Source organism: Rattus norvegicus, chromosome 10 (genome assembly GCF_036323735.1).
Source record: "Rattus norvegicus strain BN/NHsdMcwi chromosome 10, GRCr8, whole genome shotgun sequence".
Lineage (NCBI taxonomy): Eukaryota > Metazoa > Chordata > Mammalia > Rodentia > Muridae > Rattus > Rattus norvegicus.
This window is the reverse complement of record NC_086028.1, coordinates 69,839,521-69,860,619: the sequence shown is the minus strand read 5'-3', so window position 1 is coordinate 69,860,619 and position 21,099 is coordinate 69,839,521. Positions and strand designations below refer to the sequence as shown.

The 21,099-nt window shown below is 39.5% G+C and overlaps 1 protein-coding gene across 1 annotated transcript in view; it reads left to right on the top strand.

Moving 5' to 3' along the window:
* Aatf (apoptosis antagonizing transcription factor) overlaps positions 1-21,099 on the top strand; it is a 93,170-nt gene that overhangs the window by 29,052 nt on the left and 43,019 nt on the right. The window contains exons 6-9 of the mRNA NM_053720.1: positions 9,510-9,624; positions 11,425-11,623; positions 11,946-12,110; positions 14,965-15,048. Of these exons, the coding sequence (NP_446172.1) occupies positions 9,510-9,624; positions 11,425-11,623; positions 11,946-12,110; positions 14,965-15,048 (563 nt within the window). The remainder of the gene's footprint in view (positions 1-9,509; positions 9,625-11,424; positions 11,624-11,945; positions 12,111-14,964; positions 15,049-21,099) is intronic.

The window sequence follows — 21,099 nt, the reverse complement described above, 5'->3', positions numbered from 1 at the left end:
ATATAGAACAAGCCCAAACAGTAATACTGACAGAATTCGGAATTATGATACAGTGAAGCCTTCACGTAATTCTTTGTTGAAGAAGTTAGGGCCTAAATGTTAAGGCTTATTGTTATTCTGAGTTGATAATCTCTGCCTTGCTTTAATAATTTTTCCTCATGCCTGGGTAGCCCGCGAGTTGCACAATAATCACTCACACAGCTTTGTAATCAATGCCCAAAGTAATAGGATTCCTCTGGCCACCGGCAATTAATAAATTTGTGTCTTTTTTAAAACACTAGCAAGTCGGGCCTGAAATACGACTGACTGGCTCTCCTCATTTGCATATTTATTGCAGTGGAAAAATTCTTACCAGATGATTGATGCTGAGCCTGCCTCTTGAATTCCAAGCAGCACATTATTATGAAATGAAAAATGCCGGCCATACAGTTGATTAAAGTTGAAGACAGTGGAATCGGTGTTTTTTAAGATTGTGGGAGAATTAAAGGCATATTTTAATAGATGTTGACAAGAAGTGAACTAACAAAAGCAAAGCAAAGGATTTGCTTGAAAAGATTTAATCAAACGTCTTTCTTGGGGGATTAATTGCTGGGGATGACTAGTGCAAGTGGCAGGCTTGTGTGGATTTGAATGAAGAGTATTGTTCTCGGCCAGTCTTTCTTGTGTCATTTTGACCTGTACTTTAGCTCTAGTTTTGGAGTTACTTTTGATCGAGAAAAAAAGAGACACTCTTATAATCTGCAAATTCCAGCTCAGTATGTCCATCTGGGGTGATGAGGGAGAGCTTGTGTGTACTTGGATGTAAATAATTGTGTGTTTGCATATTTATTTACAACTATATAGACATTTAAAAAGTGGAAAGGCAAGCTTCATTTTACTTTACCCATTCATACACTTCTCATTTCCCTTCCTTTCACTACCAGAAATTTACTTGCTAGTTTATAATCTAGTTAGCACACATCCAAAGTGATTCTGTGCCTACCCTTTTGCTAGTATTGGGCAATCTAGTTGGATCAGGAAAAATAAACTCGTTAGATGAAGATGATTTTTAGACTGATGACATTTATAGAAATGCTTACAAACGAGTAGTATGTAAATGAACTTCGAGATCAGTGAATGCCAGTCCAGTCCAGTCTAGCCTTAGTGCTGCAGCTCAGATCATGCAGCTCTTAAAAGATTTTGACTGAGTTGGAGAGATGGCTCAGTGGTTAAGAGCACTGACTGCTCTTCCAGAGGTCCTGAGTTCAATTCCCAGCAACCACATGGTGGCTCACAGCCATCTGTAATGAGATCTGATGCCCTCTTCTGGTGTCTGAAGTACAACTACAGTGTACGCATATAAATAAAAATTAACAAAAAAAAAATTAAAATATTTTGATCATGTAGGAGATGATGGTTTTATAGCAACAGACCTTCTCTTTCTGAAGCTTTTAGGAAATTATCCAAAATATGTCAACAAACAATAATACAGCTATCATTTTTTACCTCATTTTTTTATAAGATCAACAGGGAAAGAATTGCCTACATTATATAGGTGAGAAAATTGAACCTCAAAGAGATTAAATTGATCCCTTTGGGCTCTGGACTCTGAATAAGGTGTTCTTTCCCTTATTCTGTACTCAGAATTATTCCTAACACTGGTAGCTGCTTATATTGAGTCTTGCTAGCGTGGGAAAGCATATGTCTTTCTTAATCGCCTCTTAGGAGAAAGGCTTCTGGAAATGGACTATGCAGGGCAAACTAAACACAAATATCCTTGACAGTCTCCATTTGTTTTGTGGCCATATGCCAAGAGGGCTTGGACATTGAGTCTTCATTGCATCTCTTAACTTTTTAACTCTGTAATTGTTAGCAGAAAAATTGGAGGTGAATTAGAAACTGTTGATTTCAGTTTATTTATTATTCATAGTGATGGACAAATAGAATCCAGTCCTGTATGAATAATAAGGAGGATATTTATTTATTTTGTCTGGGAAGAATTTGAAGAACTCACTGTTGGATTTGCGTGTTCAGTCTTCACTCTTCATCTGTGGCTCTGTGGAGGACTTTACCTTCAGCAAAGGATCGCTCCATTGTGTCTGTGGGTTTTACACAGCCTCTCTTTATAAGTGGGAGGTGGGGGCTTATTGGTGTGGATACCTTGCTCATGTGTGGAGGTCAGGGGACCTCTTTTTTTTTTTTTTTTTTTTGGTTCTTTTTTCGGAGCTGGGGACCGAACCCAGGGCCTTGCGCTTCCTAGGTAAGCGCTCTACCACTGAGCTAAATCCCCAGCCCCCAGGGGACCTCTTATAGGAGTCAATTCTGTCTGTCCACCATGTGGGTTCCAGGGATTAAACTTGGGTCGTTAGGCTCAATAGTAAGCACCTTTACTGGGTGAGGCATCTTACCAACTCAGCTTTTGCATGCTAGCTACAAGTGTGGGCTTCATATTTGTTAAGAAGTGAAAATTGAGTCCTGTTTTCTAACTCTGTTTATGGGAAACTACCCATATAGTGGTCACTGTGATAGTTGATTTGATTAACTCTGTGTGCTTGAGGTTAAGGAGGCTAAAGCCATAGTTAGAGAGTTCTTCTCTGGCCAGTCTCCTGGCATGTGGATGGAGCTCACACTTAAGGGCTACTTTCTGAGTGGGGAAGGGATGTAGGGAATGAGAGCACGAGTGTCAACAGTAAAGCACTTTGATTTACTGATGCTGGCTCTCTACTTTTCTTGTTGGATTGATAATGTTGAATGGATCCGCAGTACATTAAAAAACAAATAACAACTGGGGCAAAATAAAAAGTTGCAGTCTTTCTCTGGGCAGTGGTGGTGCACCCCTTTAATCCCAGCACTCAGGAAGAAGTCACAGGGAGGCAGATCACTGAGTTTGAGGCCAGCCTGGTCTACAGAGAGTTCCAGGACAGCCAGGGATACACAGAAAAACCATATCTTAAGAAAAAAAAAAGGGAAGGAAAAGTTGTGTTTCACTAGATCCCTTTACATTCTTGGCTATGCTACATGTTGGAGTTGGACTGTAACTTGCCAGTTGCCAAGCAGCCATGGCACATTGTTTTGTAGCTTCTTTCTTTTAAAAATATATTTTTTTTTTGGTTCTTTTTTTTCGGAGCTGGGGACCGAACCCAGGGCCTTGCGCTTCCTAGGTAAGCGCTCTACCACTGAGCTAAATCCCCAGCCCCTTAAAAATATTTTTAACCAACTTTTTTATGTGTATGAGTATTTTGCCTGCATATATGTATGTGCACCACATATGTGCCTGGTGCCTGTTGAGGTCAGAAGAGGGCATTAAATCTCCTGGAACTGGAATTATTAATAGTTTTGTTTGTTTCTGATTGGTTGATTCACTTAAGGTTGTCAGGGGTCATAGGCCATATTGTGCTTCCTTTTAAAGTCTAAATAATATTCCATTTTTCTGATTTTTTTGAATAAACTCAGTTTGAAATATTATAGGTATTTTCCCCCATAAAGATTTATTAGAATTATTTACTGTACTGTGGGCTTGGGCTTTAAGTCATTGATTTTTAGGTTTTTGTTTGGTTGATTTTGGATGGTGCTAGTTTGAATCCAAGGCCCTTTTATGTCAAAATAGTTCACCACAATAAAACAATATAACTGCTCAAATACTGAACTATATTAGTTTTGTCGTTGCTTTATTGTGGTGAACTATTTTGACATATACCTAACCTTTTTTTTCCTTTTTCTTTTTTTTTTTTTTTTTTTTTTCAGAGCTGGGGACCGAACCCAGGGCCTTGCACTTGCTAGGCAAGAGCTCTACCACTGAGCTAAATCCCCAACCCCGACATAAACCTAGCCTTTATTAAACCATTTTAAATGTACAACTTAGTGTCATTAAGTACAATTTATATCATACCAATCATTAATACTGTCTGTCTCCAGAACATGTACATACCCCAAATTGTACTATTAATAATTCTCCATTTCCTCTCATCTGTGGATTTCAGTATTTTAGTTCCATTGTGATAGTGGTGTCATGCTATTTTTATGCAACTGGCATATTCTTTTTTTTTTAAGTATAGAATAGAATTTATTTGGGGACATGGAAGGGGGGGTTGAGAATGGAGTAGAAGCAGAGAAAGAGATAGGATAGAGGCAGAGAAAGAAAAGAAAAGGGAAGAGGCTGGCTGTGAAGATGTTGAGGGAGGAGGAGACGGGAGGAGAGAGAGGTAGAAAGGAGTCAGAGAGAAGAGAGTCAGAGATAGCTGACATATTCTTAACCTAAGGTTTAGTCTGGTGATCAGCACATCTGTCTTTATGAGAACAGGTTTTGTTATGTAGCCCAGGCTGTTCTTAAATTGTGATCCTCCTGCTTCAACTTCACAAGTGCTTCTTTTATAGGCACCTGGCATATTTTTCATTTGTATTTTCTCAGTGCTGACTTGGTCCAAGGATTTTTTTCCCCTTTGAGAATGTAATTACATCATTTCTCCTTTCCCTTTCTCCCTCCAAACCCACTCACATATCTAGCCCCCTTCCTCTATTTCAAATTTGTGGCCTCTATTTTCATTAATTGTTATTACGTGCTCGTATGCATGTATATATGAATGTGTGTATATATGTAGTTAAATATTTGTTTCTCTGTATGTTACGAGTACGTGCGTGTGTGTGCGTGTGTGTGTGTGTGTGTGTGTGTGTGTGTGTGTGTGTGTGTATTCAAGGCTAACCATTTGGTACTGAGTAATTAATAGGTGTGCTCTTCCCTGGAGAAGACTATTTCTCCTGCTGTCTGCATTCCAAACCTGCCTGTAGTTCTTTGTCTAGGAATGAGGCCTCATGGGCTTTCCCTTGCCTACTTTGACATGTCTATTGTTGAACTTGTTCATCTCGTGGTTGGGCAGTCATGTTGGCGAGACTTTATGGGTGTAGCTTCAGATATTACTAGGACACAGTCTCACAGCAAACTCCTTGTTCCTCTCTTACTGTTTGCTCCCTGAGTCTTAGGTTCCAGAGGTGTTTTGTAGATGCATCCTTTGGGACTAGTTTCCACAGCTCTGTATTTTGATTGGCTGAGATTTTATGTAATCACCTTCTTCTGTTGTAAAAAGACGTTTACTTGATGAGGGGTGAGGACGACACTTATCTGCGGGTGTAAGGAAAATATTTAGAGTGTAGTTAGGGTTTGTGGTTTGTAAATTCTCCTCCAATGTCCATGACTTCACTGGGCCTGGGTAGTTTGCTAGTTTGCAATACCAGGCAAGGTTTTCTTTTTGTTGAATGAATCGTAAGTGCATTGAGAAGCTATGGTTCCTGCTAAGGCATGTGTGCCCTACTGTACCTTTATGGTTAGTGCACATGCTGGTTGGTGTGGTTCATAGGCATCACAGCTGGGTGGTTGGCTGCTTTTCTCCTCTGGAAGTTTGCATGGCACCTGGTACATGGTACGTGGAAGCTAGTCCCCAGGGAGAAGCACTCAGGTCAGTTCCATCTCTAGGGCTTCTGGGCCCTGGGCATGAAGTACATGATGTCTTCAGCAATAGGGACTTAACATTCCACCTTTGGGGGCAGACAAGGGCAATTGCAATAGTCTGTATGTTTTGGGTGTCTCTTAGACAGTCCTGCCCAATAACTCAAGGGAAGGCTTCTCATGCCTGGTTTTTGTCAGAGCTTCTTTGGTTCTTGATGGGGAGATTGTGAACCCAGATGAGAAAATTTCATTCAAACTGAATATATATATATATATATATATATATATATATATATATATATATATATATATATATATATATTTGGACTAGCATGTATTAAAATTTTTAAGTAAATAATTAATAGTATGATTCCTTATGATTTTATCAGATACCCTTACTATTATTTTGCTCGCCTCCTTCTTTCTTCTGTGTTTATCTCCCTCCCACCTTTCTAATGAGAGGTCCCACTTTGTTCTGTTTTCTCTGATCAGATCAGTTATACCCTGGTTTCCTCTTTAGTTTTTCTGCTCCCTACCCTGGCAGTGTCCCCTTTTTATTTTCCTGACTTTCGCTGTCACTCCAGGATGTGTCTCCCATCTAAAGAGTGGGAGACAAGACCCTCTGATGAAAGAGAATATGTGTGATCTTTTCTAGCTCTGTGGTTCTGATTGAATCAGTTTTTCAGAAACAATGGAGTTGTGGTTTCACTTTGGGAAATGGTATTTATCTCTCATAAAGTTACTGCACTCGACCTGCAGCATGTGATGCCCTAGACTCAATCTTTAGCACAGGAAAAGCAAAACTAAGCACACTCCCATGACTTGTGAGTGCTCACAGTGCGTCATCCTACAGAGACAGCAAAACCAAGTCTGCGGCTGCCAGAGAACAGTGTAGACGCCCATCTCCCACCTCTGTTGTCATGGGCCTTTTCTCAGTGCTTTCTTAGGAAGGCAGTTTTGCCTTTGAATTATTATATCCTCAGCCCTTTAGTCTTACCTTTTTTGGCAAAACAGAGTTTCTCTGTGTAACAGCCCAGGCTGTCCTGGGCCTCGCTTTGTAGACCAGGCTGGCCTCAAACTCAGAGATCTACCTGCCTCTGCGCCCCAAGCACTAGGATCAAAGACATCCACCACCATGCCCCACTCCTTAACCCTTTTTATTCTACTGTTCATTTGATAGTAGAATTTGTTTTTATTCTACTCATTTTATCTATATTTATCCATTTCCTGAAAGCTGATTTACAGAGAAATGGCTTTTTATGAAATGCTTTGCTGTGCATTCAGGTCAGTCTTGACTTACGATCCCCCTGCCTCAACCCTGCATGATCTGAGTATATGAGGTACCATTTCTGGCTCTGATTTATATTTGCTCTTCATCTCTATGGTGGAAAACTTACATTTTTGTTTTATTTTGTTTTTAGAGACAGTAATTAGTTGATAATCTTGGTCTGACACACAAGGTATTTGGGATTTTTAGGAAATATATTGTAAATCCTTTAAAATTGCATGAATGTATACTGGTTATGAAAGGATTATCAAATTTATAAAAGTTATGATTAGGGATCTCATTTAAATAAGGAAATTGTGTTCTATAGCTTTATATACAGATCATGTAAATGTGTATAAAGTTCCTCCAGGCTAGTCAGGAAGGCTTTCCAGGTAGCTTAGCCTCTTAGCCTTATGCTAAAATAGAATGACATGGAGGGAGCTATTGGTAACTGGTGTTGGTGGTGCCCCATTAATGGATTGGCTAGGGTAGAAAATGATTTAAAAAAAAAAAGGCTGCCTGTGCTAGGCAAGGAGAGCAGAAAGAAACAGAGTAAGAGTAAGATTCAAAAAAAAAATTGTTTAGCCAAAGTGTATATGTGCTAAAGTCAGTAAGGAATGAATGTAGAGATTGTTGACTGAAAATAGGGCTGACGATGAGATTATAGCTTGAAAAAAGGGCAAGAACTGATTGAACCATGGCCAAAAAGAAACTATTATTGTTATTGGTCTCAGACAGTCCTCACTTAGGTCCTCCTACAGGAGTTGCTTCTGCTGCTCCGTGGCTCTAGGTGTTTATGTAGAGGTAACAGCCACTGTTCCTCCTAAAGATTATCAATGATCATACAAATGGAAAATATGGGAGTTCATAGCCAGTTACATGTATAGAGTTAGCAAGTACAAATGTCAGTGGTTTGTGAAAATGGTGCAGAAGAAAAATATAGTGAAGAGGGAAATATCAGGTGGAAGAAAGTTCTGTTTTGAGATGGCAGGGTATTGAGGCAGTGATTGTTTGGCAGTAACTGAGGATGTGGGATTTGATTATTAGAGCAGAATCTGAGTGTTCTCAACAAATAGGTATTGATTATCAATATTTAGTGAACTCTTTAATAGGGGTGTTCTAATACAGAAATCAAGAGTTCAGAGGTCTGGGGTTTTTTGTTTGAGACTGGCTATCCTGAAACTCACTTTGTAGACCAGGCTGGCCTTGAACTCAGAGATTCACCTGCCTCTGCCTCCCAAATACTGAGATTAAAGATGTCTGACACAACACCCAGCAAAAGTCCAGTTTTTAATGTTTTGGTTTCTTGAGACAAGGTCTCTATCTAGCCTAGGCTCACTTTAAATCCCTTTTGTAGTACAGAGAGGATGACTTCTGATCTTCCTACTTCCACCTACTAAGTTCTAGGATTATAGATGTGCTGCCATGCCCAGTGTATGGTGGTCGTTGAGTGTCAATCTGAGGGCCTTTATGAATGCTAAGCAAGCAGTCTGCTGATTGAGTTACAGCCCCAGATTTTTCTTGTCATTTTTGAAAGTTTGTGGCCATGGATTGTCTACTTAATCTTGACCCGTATTACAGATGAACTCTGTTGACTATAAGAACTAAGTGAGAATACTGTCCTATGAGTAAACCCATTCCCCTGGTAGGATCTATGTAGCCCCAAATGACCTGGTTCCTGAGACTCTCAAGTTCTATCCATGTACAAATTAATATACAGTTCAGTACTATAACTTGGAAACTATGAAGTTTTTTGTCTGGTTTGGCTCTGGTTTTTCCCCTGTGTGTGGTATGCATTTGTGTGTGTATACATTTTTTAAGTGTAGAATAGAGTTTATTCAGGGAATGGGGAGAGGAGTTATGAGAGTAATAGAGACAGAGAAAGGCAAAGAGAGAGAGGGGTGGGGAGGGATGGAGGGAGGAAGGAGAGGAGTGGAGAAGAGAAGAGAAAAGAAGATGTGGCGAGAGAGAAGGGAAGGGAATAGGGAGAGTGGGAGCAAGAAGACAAGAGCAAGAGAGGTGTATATGTTCTTGTGTGTATGAGTGCACATACACACTTGTGCCTGTGGAGACTACAGACCAACATCATGGGGATATCTTCTTTGGTGGTTCCTCACTTTATTTACAAGAAGCATGGTCTCTTACTTAAGCCTGGAATGTGCTGTTTTGGTCTAGTTTGCCAGCTTGTTCTGGGTATCCCATCTCAGCTTTCCTAAGTCTGGGAATCTGAACTCTGGTCCTTTGCTTATATAGCAAATGCTTTCCCCACTGAGCCTTGTCCCCAGCTCCTAACTTAGGCTTTGTACATGGACAGAGACTTTCTGTTGGATATGTTTAGAGGTTGTGAGACTAATTTGCAGCTAAGATCAGAGGCAGATGAGATTTGGCAGGAAAGAGAACTGAGCTGCACTCTTCAGAAGAGGGGAGGGCCTTTCAGGAGGAATTCCTTATCAGACTCATCACCAGGAGTCTGAGAGTAGCTGTAGGATATACCCAAGGAACTTAGTATCAGGGGCAGATTTTATTAGTTATGATAACAGGCAAGGAGTTGCCAAACTTAATGACTTTTAAGAACTGGCCATGGAAGTCTTTCTTTCTGCAGACACATTTCTAAACACCTTCCATGTGTTATCTTGCTTATTCCTTAGCACCACATGAGACCAACACTGGAATGGTTTCCATGGAGTTGATCTCAGAGAATACTGACTTTCTCCCTCCAGAAGTGTTCCCAATCAGAACTGCTCAGGAGACAGGGAGTGACAGCAACTGTAGAAAGTTGTAAATGACTAATTATCCCTTTTTTGTGATTAATTTCTATTCCAGGTCACAAAGCACTTAAAGCATTGTTAAGATCATTGGTGGATCTTCAGGAAGAGTTGCTTTTCCAGTACCCAGATACAAGATATTTAGTAAAAGGGACGAAACCCAATGCAGAGAGGTAAGGAGGAAGCAAAACCATAGACTTGCCTATTTTCTTCTCATTTGGACAGATTCCTATTCTGTATGAAAAAGGAAGGCATGTCCTCAGATAGATAGATAGATAGATAGATAGATAGATAGATAGATAGATAGATAGATACGGGATTTAATAAAGGTAAAATGAAGCCACTTTAAAAAAATCCTATTTATTTATTTATTTATTTATTTATTTACATAATGTGTATAAGTACTCTGCCTTCATGCACACCAGAAGAAGGCATCAGATCTTATTACAGATGGTTGTGAGCCACCATGTGGTTGCTGGGAATTGAACTCAGAACCTCTGGAAGAGCAGTCAGTGCTCTTAACCACTGAGCCATCTCTCCAGCCCCTGGAGCTGCTTTTATATTTAACTGGTGGTCAGAACAGGACAGTGGGGATTAGAGTGCTTGTTCTAGCTTTTTTTTAAACTACTTATCTTTGTAGCCTAAGGCAAAATATTTGCCTTCTCTTTTGTTCTATAATAATTAGTAGGTTACAATCATGTTTTGCATATTAATGTTTTTGAAATACTTTGTGCCCATACCATGGACTCAGTCACAACCATCTCCTTGAGCACTTTCTACATATTTGGACCTGTAGTATAGTGAGTGCCTTTGCCTAAGTAGTTGGAGGTTGTAATATATTCATTCTCATAGTGGTTTTCATCATGTCTACAGTCCTCCCTCTGTATCCAAGGGGGAATGGCTCTGGAGCCTTTTATGGATTCCCACAGAGTCCTATACACATCCTTCTATGAACTTTATGTCATTCCTGAATTTCTTATAATACCAACACAATGCTAAGTAGATAGTTGCTAGGGAGAAATGCCCATGTTTGGAGTGGCGGTGAACTGTTTTGAATTTGCACTGCATTTCGGATTAGTGCTAATGTGAGTGTCTATCCCATGCAGTTTTCTTTCTTTCTTTTTCTTTTAAGATTTATTTGTTTATTCTATATAAGTACACTGTAGCTGCCTTCAGACACACCAGAAGAGGGCATCAGATCCCATTACAGATGGTTGTGAGCCACCATGTGGTTGCTGGGATTTGAACTCAGGACCTCTGGAAGAGCAGTCAGTGCCCTTAATTGCTGAGCCATCTCTCTAGCCCCATGCAGTTTTCTTCACATTAAGCTTCTTTTCATTTGGTTCAATTAATATTATTCACCACTTAACAGTTGGTTATGGAAATATGTTTCTCTTATTGATTTTGGGACTTAAGGTCACAGAAATGTGAGTATGTGTTTAATTTTTAAAGTTTTAAAGCTTCTCCTGTAATAGTATGTGCCTGCTTCATACACATTTCAAGTGATAATTTTACAATCTCATTTCTTTTTATGGTGTGCTTACAATTTAAAAAAGTTAAACCTAGGTGCTTTGGATATTTACTCGAAAATCCCTATGAATCTTTGATTCTCCTTATGAACTTTAAAACATTTTTTAATCTTTATTTTTATTTTATGTGTATAGGTGTTTTGCCTGCATGTATGTTTGTGCACCATGTATAAGCATTGCCATCAGCTCCCTCTGGAACTGGAATTACAGACATTTGTGAGCCATCATGTGGGTGCTGAGGATCAACTCAAGTCCTATGGAAGGGCAATCAATGCTCTTAACCACTGAACAGTCTAGCTCATGAGACTCTTTTCAGCCAAACAAAAAGCCATCCTCATATTTCTGATATAATATAGTTATAATGGATAAATATACTTGATGCGAACCTAATCTGTTATTCAAGGAATACTTATATTGGACTTAATGTTCTTACTGGTTTTCTAGTGAGGAGATTTCCAGTGAAGATGATGAGCTAGTGGGAGAGAAGAAGAAACAAAGAAAGGCCCCACCAAAGAGGAAGCTAGAGATGGAGGACTATCCCAGCTTCATGGCAAAGCGCTCTGCTGACTTTACCGTCTACAGGAACCGCACACTACAAAAATGGCATGATAAAACCAAGCTTGCTTCTGGAAAACTGGGCAAGGTGTGTGCATGTGCATGTGTGTATCTACTGGCTTCTACCATTCGATGTTAACTTTATTATAATGTTTTATTCTGGAAAGGATGCCTTGTTCTGTGCTCAAAGTATGAAATACTTTTAAATAAGCAGATTTGAAAACATTATTAAAGGAGCAGAAGAAAGTGATGACTGCTTAAGACTAACATTTTTCTGAGAGCCGTTGTAGCTATACTCAGCTTTTAACAGAACCCCCTGAAAAGACAATTCTCTCTGCTGACAGAGAGAAGCAGCGTAGCTGCCTTCAGCACTGACCTGCGTTATCTGACATTGTTTAATGTTGTTGCAGGGTTTCGGTGCCTTTGAACGCTCCATCTTGACTCAGATTGATCATATTCTGATGGACAAAGAAAGATTACTTCGAAGGACGCAGACCAAGCGCTCTGCCTACCGAGTTCTTGGCAAACCTGAGCCAGTCCCTGAGCCTGTTGCAGAGACTTTGCCAGGAGAACCGGTAAGAATCGGGGACACGTTCTTATAGGAGCAGGCTCTGGGAGGCTGGTAAATGAACAGCCTACAGGATGAGCTCCTTCTGTGAGAAGTGGGTGAGCTGAAGAGAGCAGCACTGCACTGCTGGTTATCAGCACGAGACTTTGTTAAACTCATGTCACATCTCTCCATTTTGTGTTTATATAGCAGTTTGACAGGGGAAATGTTGAAAGTCCAGTTTTAAGATTTAGGGGATTTGGATGTTTGGGGTCGCTTCTGTGATCCGGAGATCTGACCCAGGGCCTCACATGCTGTGCAAACTACTGTCCTGCATCCCAGACCTTAAGATATAGTTTCAAACCTACTGTGTAGAAATGGTAGCATAGACATTTACTTAATGTTTACCTTTGGGTACTCTAGAGAGGATCTTAAAGTAGAATATTAAAATTATTTTGTTTAAAATAAAATATTTTTAATTTGGGTTTTTCGGGAGGAGGATATTTCTGAGACAAGGTTTCTCTGTATAGCCCCGGTTGTCCTGGAACTCACTATGAAGGCCAGGCTGGCTTCAGACTCACAGAGACTCATTTGCACCTGATTTCCAAGTGCTTTAATCCAATGGGATTAAAGGCACGTGCCACAACCCCTGGCTATTTTTTGCTTATTATATGTGTATTTATGAGGGTTTTATCTCCATGTATGGTTGTGCACACATTGAGCATCCAGTGCTTGTGGATGCCAGAAGATGCTGTTGGATCCTCTGGAACTGGGGTTAACAGATTCCTGTTAGCTGTCATATGGATGCTGGGAACTGAACCTGGGTCCTCTGTAAGAGCAGCAAGTGCTCTTAACTGCTAAGCCGACTCTTAGTAGCCCCCCCTATTTTGATTTTATAGTTTATATTTTTTTATGTTTATAGATCTTTTTTTTTTAAAAAAATTAGAATTATATCACTTCCTTTTTTCCCTTTCTTCCCCCTAGCACTTCCATGCCCTCCAACTCTCAAATTGATAGCCTCTTTTTCTTTGGTTTATTATTATTAAGTACTTACATAACTGTGCATATATACACAAATCTCTAAATACAACCTGCTGAGTCTTTTTTGTTGTTTGTGTGTGTGTGGTTTCAGGGCTGTCTACCTCATATTGAATAATTTTATAAGATTTTAAAATGAAGCATTAATTTTTTCTACTCTGAAAATTCTAATCCTTATATTATTACTACAAGCTTTATGCATATGATATATATCTATCATAGATAAATGTGATTTTTCCTTTTAAAATTATTTTAAATATTTATTTTTAATAATGTATGTATATACACGCACATGTGGGTATGTGCATGTGAATGTAGGTCAGAGATACTGGGTCCTCTGGAGCTGAAGTTCTGGGTAGGTTGTGAACAACCTGATGTGTGTGCTGGGAATTGAACACCAGTCCTCTAGAAGAACAATACGTGCTCTTAACCACCAATCCCCGAGAGACTCCAGCCCCTTTTCAAATCTTTAAACAACTGTTTTCACCGTTTCATCACACACACACACACACACACACACACACACACACACACACACACACTCACCCCACACGTGGTTTGTACTCCAATAATACCCTCTCCCATTATCCTCCCTTATCCCCTTACCACTCCACCAAATTCTGTTTTCCTCCTAGTCTCCTCTGCCTTCATGTCTTTTCTGTTTGTTTGTGGCCCACTATTAATTACGATTTCCTCCATAAGCATGCTTAGAGGATTATTTGCTTGAGCAAGGCTAATTTAGCACTGAAGAACATGGCTTTTGTGCCCCCAGCAGCCAGTAACTACTTATAGTACCACGGGGGTCATTTTGTAAAATTAATCAAATAGATATATGCATCTATATAAATATGTAAAATATTTAAATTAAAATATGTTTTAAAATATTTAAATTCCTATATTCTACATACTTTAGCCATGAAAATCTACCTTATTTTTCTGTCTATAAAAAATTCCATGGTATGCTGGGCTGTTGTGGTAGGAGGCAGTCATAGACAGATCTCTTGAGTTGCAGGCCAGCCTCGCTTATCTATAGAGTGAGTTATAGGACAGCCACGGCTACACAGAGAGATCCTGTCTGGAAAACAACAAACTAAAAAAAAAAAAAATCCATTGAATGACTGAAAGCTATAATTTAGTCAAACTTGATGTTTCTGTTGTCTCCAGTTATAAAAAAATTATAGGAAACATTTCTAAATATTTCTATTTGTTTGTGTGAATATATGGATGGATTTTTTAAATTGAAAATGTTAAAAAATTACATTAAATACTGATTGATATTGCCAAATTACCTCCCAAAAATCTCACATTAATTTCCAGTTCCTCTTGCTTTTTTCTCAGTCCTGGGTATTACCAGTCTGAGAGGTGAGATATTTTTTGTGTAGATTTTGGTAAAAGTGGATTATGTCCCTTTATTCTGTCAACCACCTGTTAATATTTTCCTCTCCTTTCTCACCATTTTTTTTTGAGACTTGGTCTCACTATAACATTCAAGTTCTTGAAATTTTTACTTATTTAATTACATTAATTAATTTTAATTAATTTTAAGAGTTCTTAGCTGGGCTTTTTTGCTCACACCTTTAAATCACAGCATTCTCTGAGTTCGAGGCCAGCCTGGTCTATAGAAGGAATTCCAGGATGGCCAGGGATATACAGAGAAACTCTGTTTTGAAACAAACGAACAAAGAAACAAGTAAATGAGTAAATAAGTAAATTTTAAGAGTTCTTTATATCTTAAGGAAAAAGTGCTTTGACCTTTAGGCACAGTACTTAGAGTAGCTAAGTACTATTGATTGGACAGTCTTCCTGGAGTCACACCTTCACCCCTTTCCTTCCTGTCAACATAGGAGAGCCTTCCTCAGGTCCCTGCCAATGCTCACCTGAAGGACTTGGACGAGGAGATATTTGATGATGATGACTTCTACCACCAGGTATGAATTTCACACATCCTTCTTTTGTCACAACAAGCCAGGTTTTTTAAACCCCTGATCTCATTCTCCGAGTTAAGACTTAAATGGTGTCAATTCTTGATGGGTTTCTTTGGCTTTGTATTTTCATTTGAGGTAAAAAACAGCTCAGCTATTTTCTGAATGCTATTTTGGTCTAAATTACCTGTAAAAGAGTTTAAGCTCTTTTAGTCAGGTATGTACTCTGCTGCTGCTGGGTGTTACTTATTTTTGTTTTCAGTTTTGAGAAAGCATTTCACTGTGCACTAGTTCAAGGCAGCTCTAGACTGGCAGCATTGCTTTAGTCTCCAGTGCTGGGACAACGGGTGTGCACTCCCACACTGGCTACTCAGCCTTGCCTATCTTGTCCCAGTCCAGGCACTAGTCATCAGAGCCAGAGCCTTGTACATGCTGGGCAACAGTTGGGATCCTAGTGTTCTCGAGTTGTGTTTCTGGTTCTATAACCTTACTCAGTCTTTCTAATGTAATTTGTTTAAAAAAAAATGGTTACTTTATTTTTATTTTCTGATTTGTATGTTTGTGTACCATGAATGTGCTTTGTACCCAAAGAGGCCAGAGGAGACTATTAGGTCCCTTGGAACTGGAGTTATGGATGGTTGTGAACTTATCCCTGGTTCTTTGTAAGAGCAGTAAATGGTGCTAACCACTGAGCCATCTCTCCAGCCCATCTAGCACCTTTAATGTAATATTTTGGTGTGTATTTAAGTCAGTTTAGTTGTGTGTTAAAAATATAAGGTACTGTTAGGTTTATCATCTTTCTGTCTAATAGTTTAAAGAGATCATAAGTAAAAATTGACATATGATCCAGTCCTCAGGTTTTTATTTTCTTACTGTCATAATTGTGTATTTGTTTTGGCGTTTCTGGGATAGCATCTCACTGTGTTACCTAGATTAGTCTTGAACTTGCAATTCTTCTCTTCTGTTTCCCGTGTGCTGAGAACCTGGGGTGTGCTGCCTGTCCTCAGCCTAGTAGTTCTGTCTCTTAGGAGAGTTCTCTCAGGTCTTTTCCTGACTTTATTTGCTGGCATGTCACTCTCTTTTCAGCAATCCTAGTACTTGCTTAGATGGACTAAACATTTGAGATATTCTAAAGGGCTACAGTAACTGTCTATTCCTGAATCTCTTGATACGTTATATTAATGAAATGTGCTTTTTTACCCAATGGAGAGTTGAGGATGCTGCTCACAGATGTTGCACTGTTTTTTGTTGAGCCATTGCTTATCAAGATAAGACATTACTTTTGAATTTTTAGTTAGTTTTTGCCAGAGAATTTGCAACAGCTTGTTGAAGATTTAGTCAGGAAAGTTTTAAATGGACTGAAGAAGCCTCTTAGGAAAATTATCTGTGTTGGGAATGCCTCTGATTTGCTGTGGAAAAGAGAGACTCACTTTAATATTTTTATTTAGAATGTTATTTGTGTGCGTATGTGTGTGCACTCAGAGTGTGTATGCAGTACCCATGTTCAGAAGAGGGTGCTGAATCCTGTGGAACTGGAGTTACAGGTGATTGTGAGCTGCCTGATGTGGTTGCTGGGAATCCAACCCCAGTCAGCTGAAAAAGCAGCAAATGATTTTACCCTGCTGAGACATCTCTCCAGACCCCTCTTTTTTTAATATTTGATACAATTATTGCCATAAATAAATGTGACAAGTATATTAAGGGTAGAGGAGAGAGCATTGGCCTCGGCTGCTCCAGTCAGGGGTCTTGATTCTTTTCCTTTTAGCCTCTTCTTAAACCCATTTGTCTGAAGGATGGGGAACGTTCGGGAGAGTCTAAGGATGTACTTGACACAGGATATTAATGCTATCTAATTGTGTGAGATCATGGTAGACAATCAAAAATGTTGTAGTCCTCATTAATTGAAGTGTTCACTGCGGGAATAAAAGTGCATTGTGAGTTAAACAGACTGAAGAAGGTAAAGCTAAAACTGCTGCAGAGAAGCCGGTTTCACTGGCGAGAACCTGGAGCCTTGAACACTTTTCCTTCCTTATTTCTTTGTCTTCTCTTTTTATTTTTTATTTATTTTGATTCTAAAGGCCTGTTTAAGAAATATCATTACTTGATTGGTCCTTTATTCCAATTAATAATTTTAACTTCAATAAATTCTGATTTCAGAGTTATGACTAGTCACATCTTAGCTTTTCCCCTTGCTGGTTAATTGGGGTGCCGAGGTTAATCTAAATTAAAACTTAAACTAAATAGAGGTCAGTAAGGCAGCTGAAACACCTGAGTGAAACAAATGGGACTGCCAGGCACAACTTTATCTTGGCTGTTTCCCAAGAGGGAAGTGGCAGCAAATTGGAGTTGTTTCAGCCTTCTGTAAAGGTGAATGATGGGTGACACTTGTTAATGTACAGCGTCTCCGGAAGCATTCCAGATTGCTTTGCTTCTGTACCAACTGCTGCCATCCTTGCACACTCAGTAGGAACTGGACCAGTTGCCAACATCTGGCGGCACAGCGAGGTACGGGTGCAAGTCTTGAAACCCCACAGATTCTAAATATGGTGCTTAGAACTGTGCAAGCTTTAATCACTTACCACTCCTTGGCAGCAGGCTGCGACAGCTTATCCTAGCCTCGTACATCACGTCCTGACATCTGCTGAGCTGCAAGGCAGCTGCACATTCATTTTCTTTTCTTGCCTTTTCCCATTGCTTCTTAGCCCTCTTCTGCTCACTGCCCCTTTCCTCCCCCATCTCCTCCCTTCAGCTTTCTTCCCCCTCCCCAATATGCTGCTTGGAAGAGATGATCTGTAAAGATTACTGCTTCATTGTGTGCAAGTAATTGTGGTGATGCCAGGCCCTTGACAGACACAGCGTAGCACCTGTTCTGCTGACCTGGTTAATTTCTTCTGTTGAGTGGGATTTGCCAGAGATTGGAACTGAAGCCAATTCAATGATAAGGCTAAAGAAAATGGCTGTATGTTTTCTGTCACCTCCCAATTAAATTGGCTTCATAAAGTGCTTTCCTTATTTGTCAGGGTAGTGAGCCTGAGCTAAGTATTGCATTCAGAAGGGGTACAATGTGTTACAATAGGCCTGTGAGTTTCTTTTATTTTTTTTTCTCTTTTGTCTTTTTAAAATATGGTCATGTGGATGAGGTAGATGGTGAATATAATACATTACACACACACACACACACACACACACACACACACACACACACACACACCTTTTTAACATACTTGAGGCTAAACTCTTTGGGTCCATGTTTTGTAAGGAAGAGATTATAGCCACATTGAATTTTAATGTTCCATTGTGAGGGTTTAAAGGCTTATGTGGTTAATTCAGGTATTATGAGGCTGTGTAAATGGCCTAACTGCTAAGAATGATGTATAGGGTCAGAGGCCTCCCACCTGCTCACACACTTTCAGTTTTACTCTCATTCTTTGTCTTTTAATGGTCCTTGAACTTTAAAAGCATGCCTACTTTATTTCGTAATAGTACAGGTGCACACACACACACACATACATACACACACACACACACACACACACACACACACAAGCATGTGTATTTATACATACAAAAATGATGGAACTAAGGGGTAAAATTATAGATCTCCTCCGTCCATCTATCCATGCATTCATCCATTTATTTGAGTCAGGGTTTCTCTATGTAGTTTGTCCTGCCTGTCCTGAACTCGCTATGTAGACCAGGTTGGCCTAGAACTTACAAAGATTCTCCTTTCTCTTCCTTCAGAGTTCTGGGTTGTTTTTGTTTGTTTGTTTGTTTGTTTGTTTGTTTTTTTAAGATTTATTTATGTATGTGAGTACACTGTCAAGCTCTTCAGACACACCAGAAGAGGGCATCAGATCCCGTTACAGATGGTTGTGAGCCACCATGTGGTTGCTGGGAATTAAACTTAGAACATTTGGAAGAGCAGCCAGTGTTCTTTGTTTTTTTTTTTTTGTTTTTTTGTTTTTTTTGGTTCTTTTTTTTCCGGAGCTGGGGACTGAACCCAGGGCCTTGCGCTTCCTAGGCAAGCGCTCTACCACTGAGCTAAATCCCCAGCCCCTTAGCCAGTGTTCTTAACAGATAAGCCATCTCTCCAGCCCCAGAGTGTAGGATTAAAGGTGTGTTCCACCATTCTGGCTTAATTTTTATTTATTTTTCTAAATGACTTTTTCAAATTATCGTATTTGTATTAATTATTTTTCGGTTTTGCTGTGATAGAATACTCTGACTGAAAGCAACTGATAGAAGAAAGAGTTTATTTAAGTTTCTGTTTCTAGAAGAATTGTCCATTATACCAAAGGCATACATACCAGCAGGCAGACAGCAGGAACCTGAGAGGTCGCATCCTCAATTGCAAGCATGGACCAGAGCAAATTGGAAATACTGCAAAGCTATGTATTTTCAAAGGCCTCCCCCAGTGACATACTTCCTTAGGCAAAAGGACACCGCCTAACCCTCCCAAACAGCCCAGGCTGGCCTGGACCTCTTAGCTTCCTTCCTCAGCCTCTCCAGTGTTTCGATTATAATTTAAATTTCTATTGTGTTTATGTGTTTGTATCTGTGTGCAGCTGTGGTGTGAGTTTATATGCATGGTGCACATGTGGAGGTCAGAGGACAGGAGTCAGTTCTCTCTTCCCTCATCCCCCCTGGGATGAAATTTTGGTCATTAGGCCTGCCTTGGTACACCTTTACTTCCTGGGCCATCTTGCCAGCCTAATCCTTTCATTTAAAAAAATTCATTTATTACATTTATTCATTTATGTATTTGTGTGTGTGAGTATGCACATACTTAGGTGGGTGAGTACATGTTTGTGCATGGGAACTCAGGTTTTTAGGCTTGGTGGCAAGTGCCATCATCCACTCGACCATCCATCTTGCCATCTCCCAGGCTTAGCAGTTTTAGAGCTGAAAGACTTAAAAAGTTTGAAAACTTAAGTAACATCCTAAAAAAAAATGACACAGCAAATGGCAACATTAGCCTCCTCTCTAGGCTGCCTAGACCAAATTTTGTTCTTTCTGTGTACCCTTATTTCTTAACTATTTCATTCTTAGCCATAAAGAAATTATAGCTTTATGGTTTTCAGTTTGTAAATAAATAAGCTTCATTTTTTTTTTTTAGGATTGGAAGAAATATTATGTTGTTAGAAAGTAATTTTTTTTCTTTAGAAGGCAAATGATTTATTGAACTCCTGTTACTTAACAATTCTAATGAAAAAATTAGCTTCGTAGTTTTGATGCTGGTTTGTGGGGAAGCTGGATTACCGAAGGCGTGATGTAGCTGACAGTGGGGACTTTAGGAATGGCCTGTGGTCTGCAGAAAAGCGGTGCAATTCTCACTTTTGAATGGAATTGGTTTGCATTCCGTCTGTCTACTTTCAAAGCTCATCCCTAAAGACAGTTTCACAAAACACCAAGTGAGCATGAATCATGGTCATTCAGAAATGTCTTAAGTACCTATTTTTCATTTTCATGATTCTATATACTACTTTGTGACATTTAAAAAAAGGGGGGGGGGGTGTTACCGGAATTACTGCTACTTAGGGTTTTCTTTTGTTTGCCTTTTAAAAAGCCCAGGTAGATTTTTCTTGGTAAACCTGAATTCTTAATGGTTTAGGAGCAAATATTTTCTGAGTATTGGTTATACCAGACACCTCTATTTAATCCTCATTAAGATCTGGTGTAATACGATTGCCCTTAACAGTGAGCAGTGTAAAGTGACTGGGCTTTTCATAGCCCAGACCTCTGACTAGTTTCTTGTCACCTCAGCAGTTATTTTGTTAAGCAAGCCTGAATTGAACTTAGATGTTGACAGGTCAATGTCTGCGTTCATATGGGTTCATTAGGACTTTGCTTCCAGTTTTGTTTAGTTTTGATCCGGTTTGTCTTGCCACTTTGAATCTTGCCAGGAGTACCTAGAGAAAGGCATAGCAGACTCTTCTGTTTTTCTGACCACGTTGATGGGTTAAATTTCTCCTTTTATTTCCGTTCAGGATATGTCTAGTACTGACCTTGCTACATGCTAGACCTCTGTATCCAAGATAGTTGATAATGCCATAAACA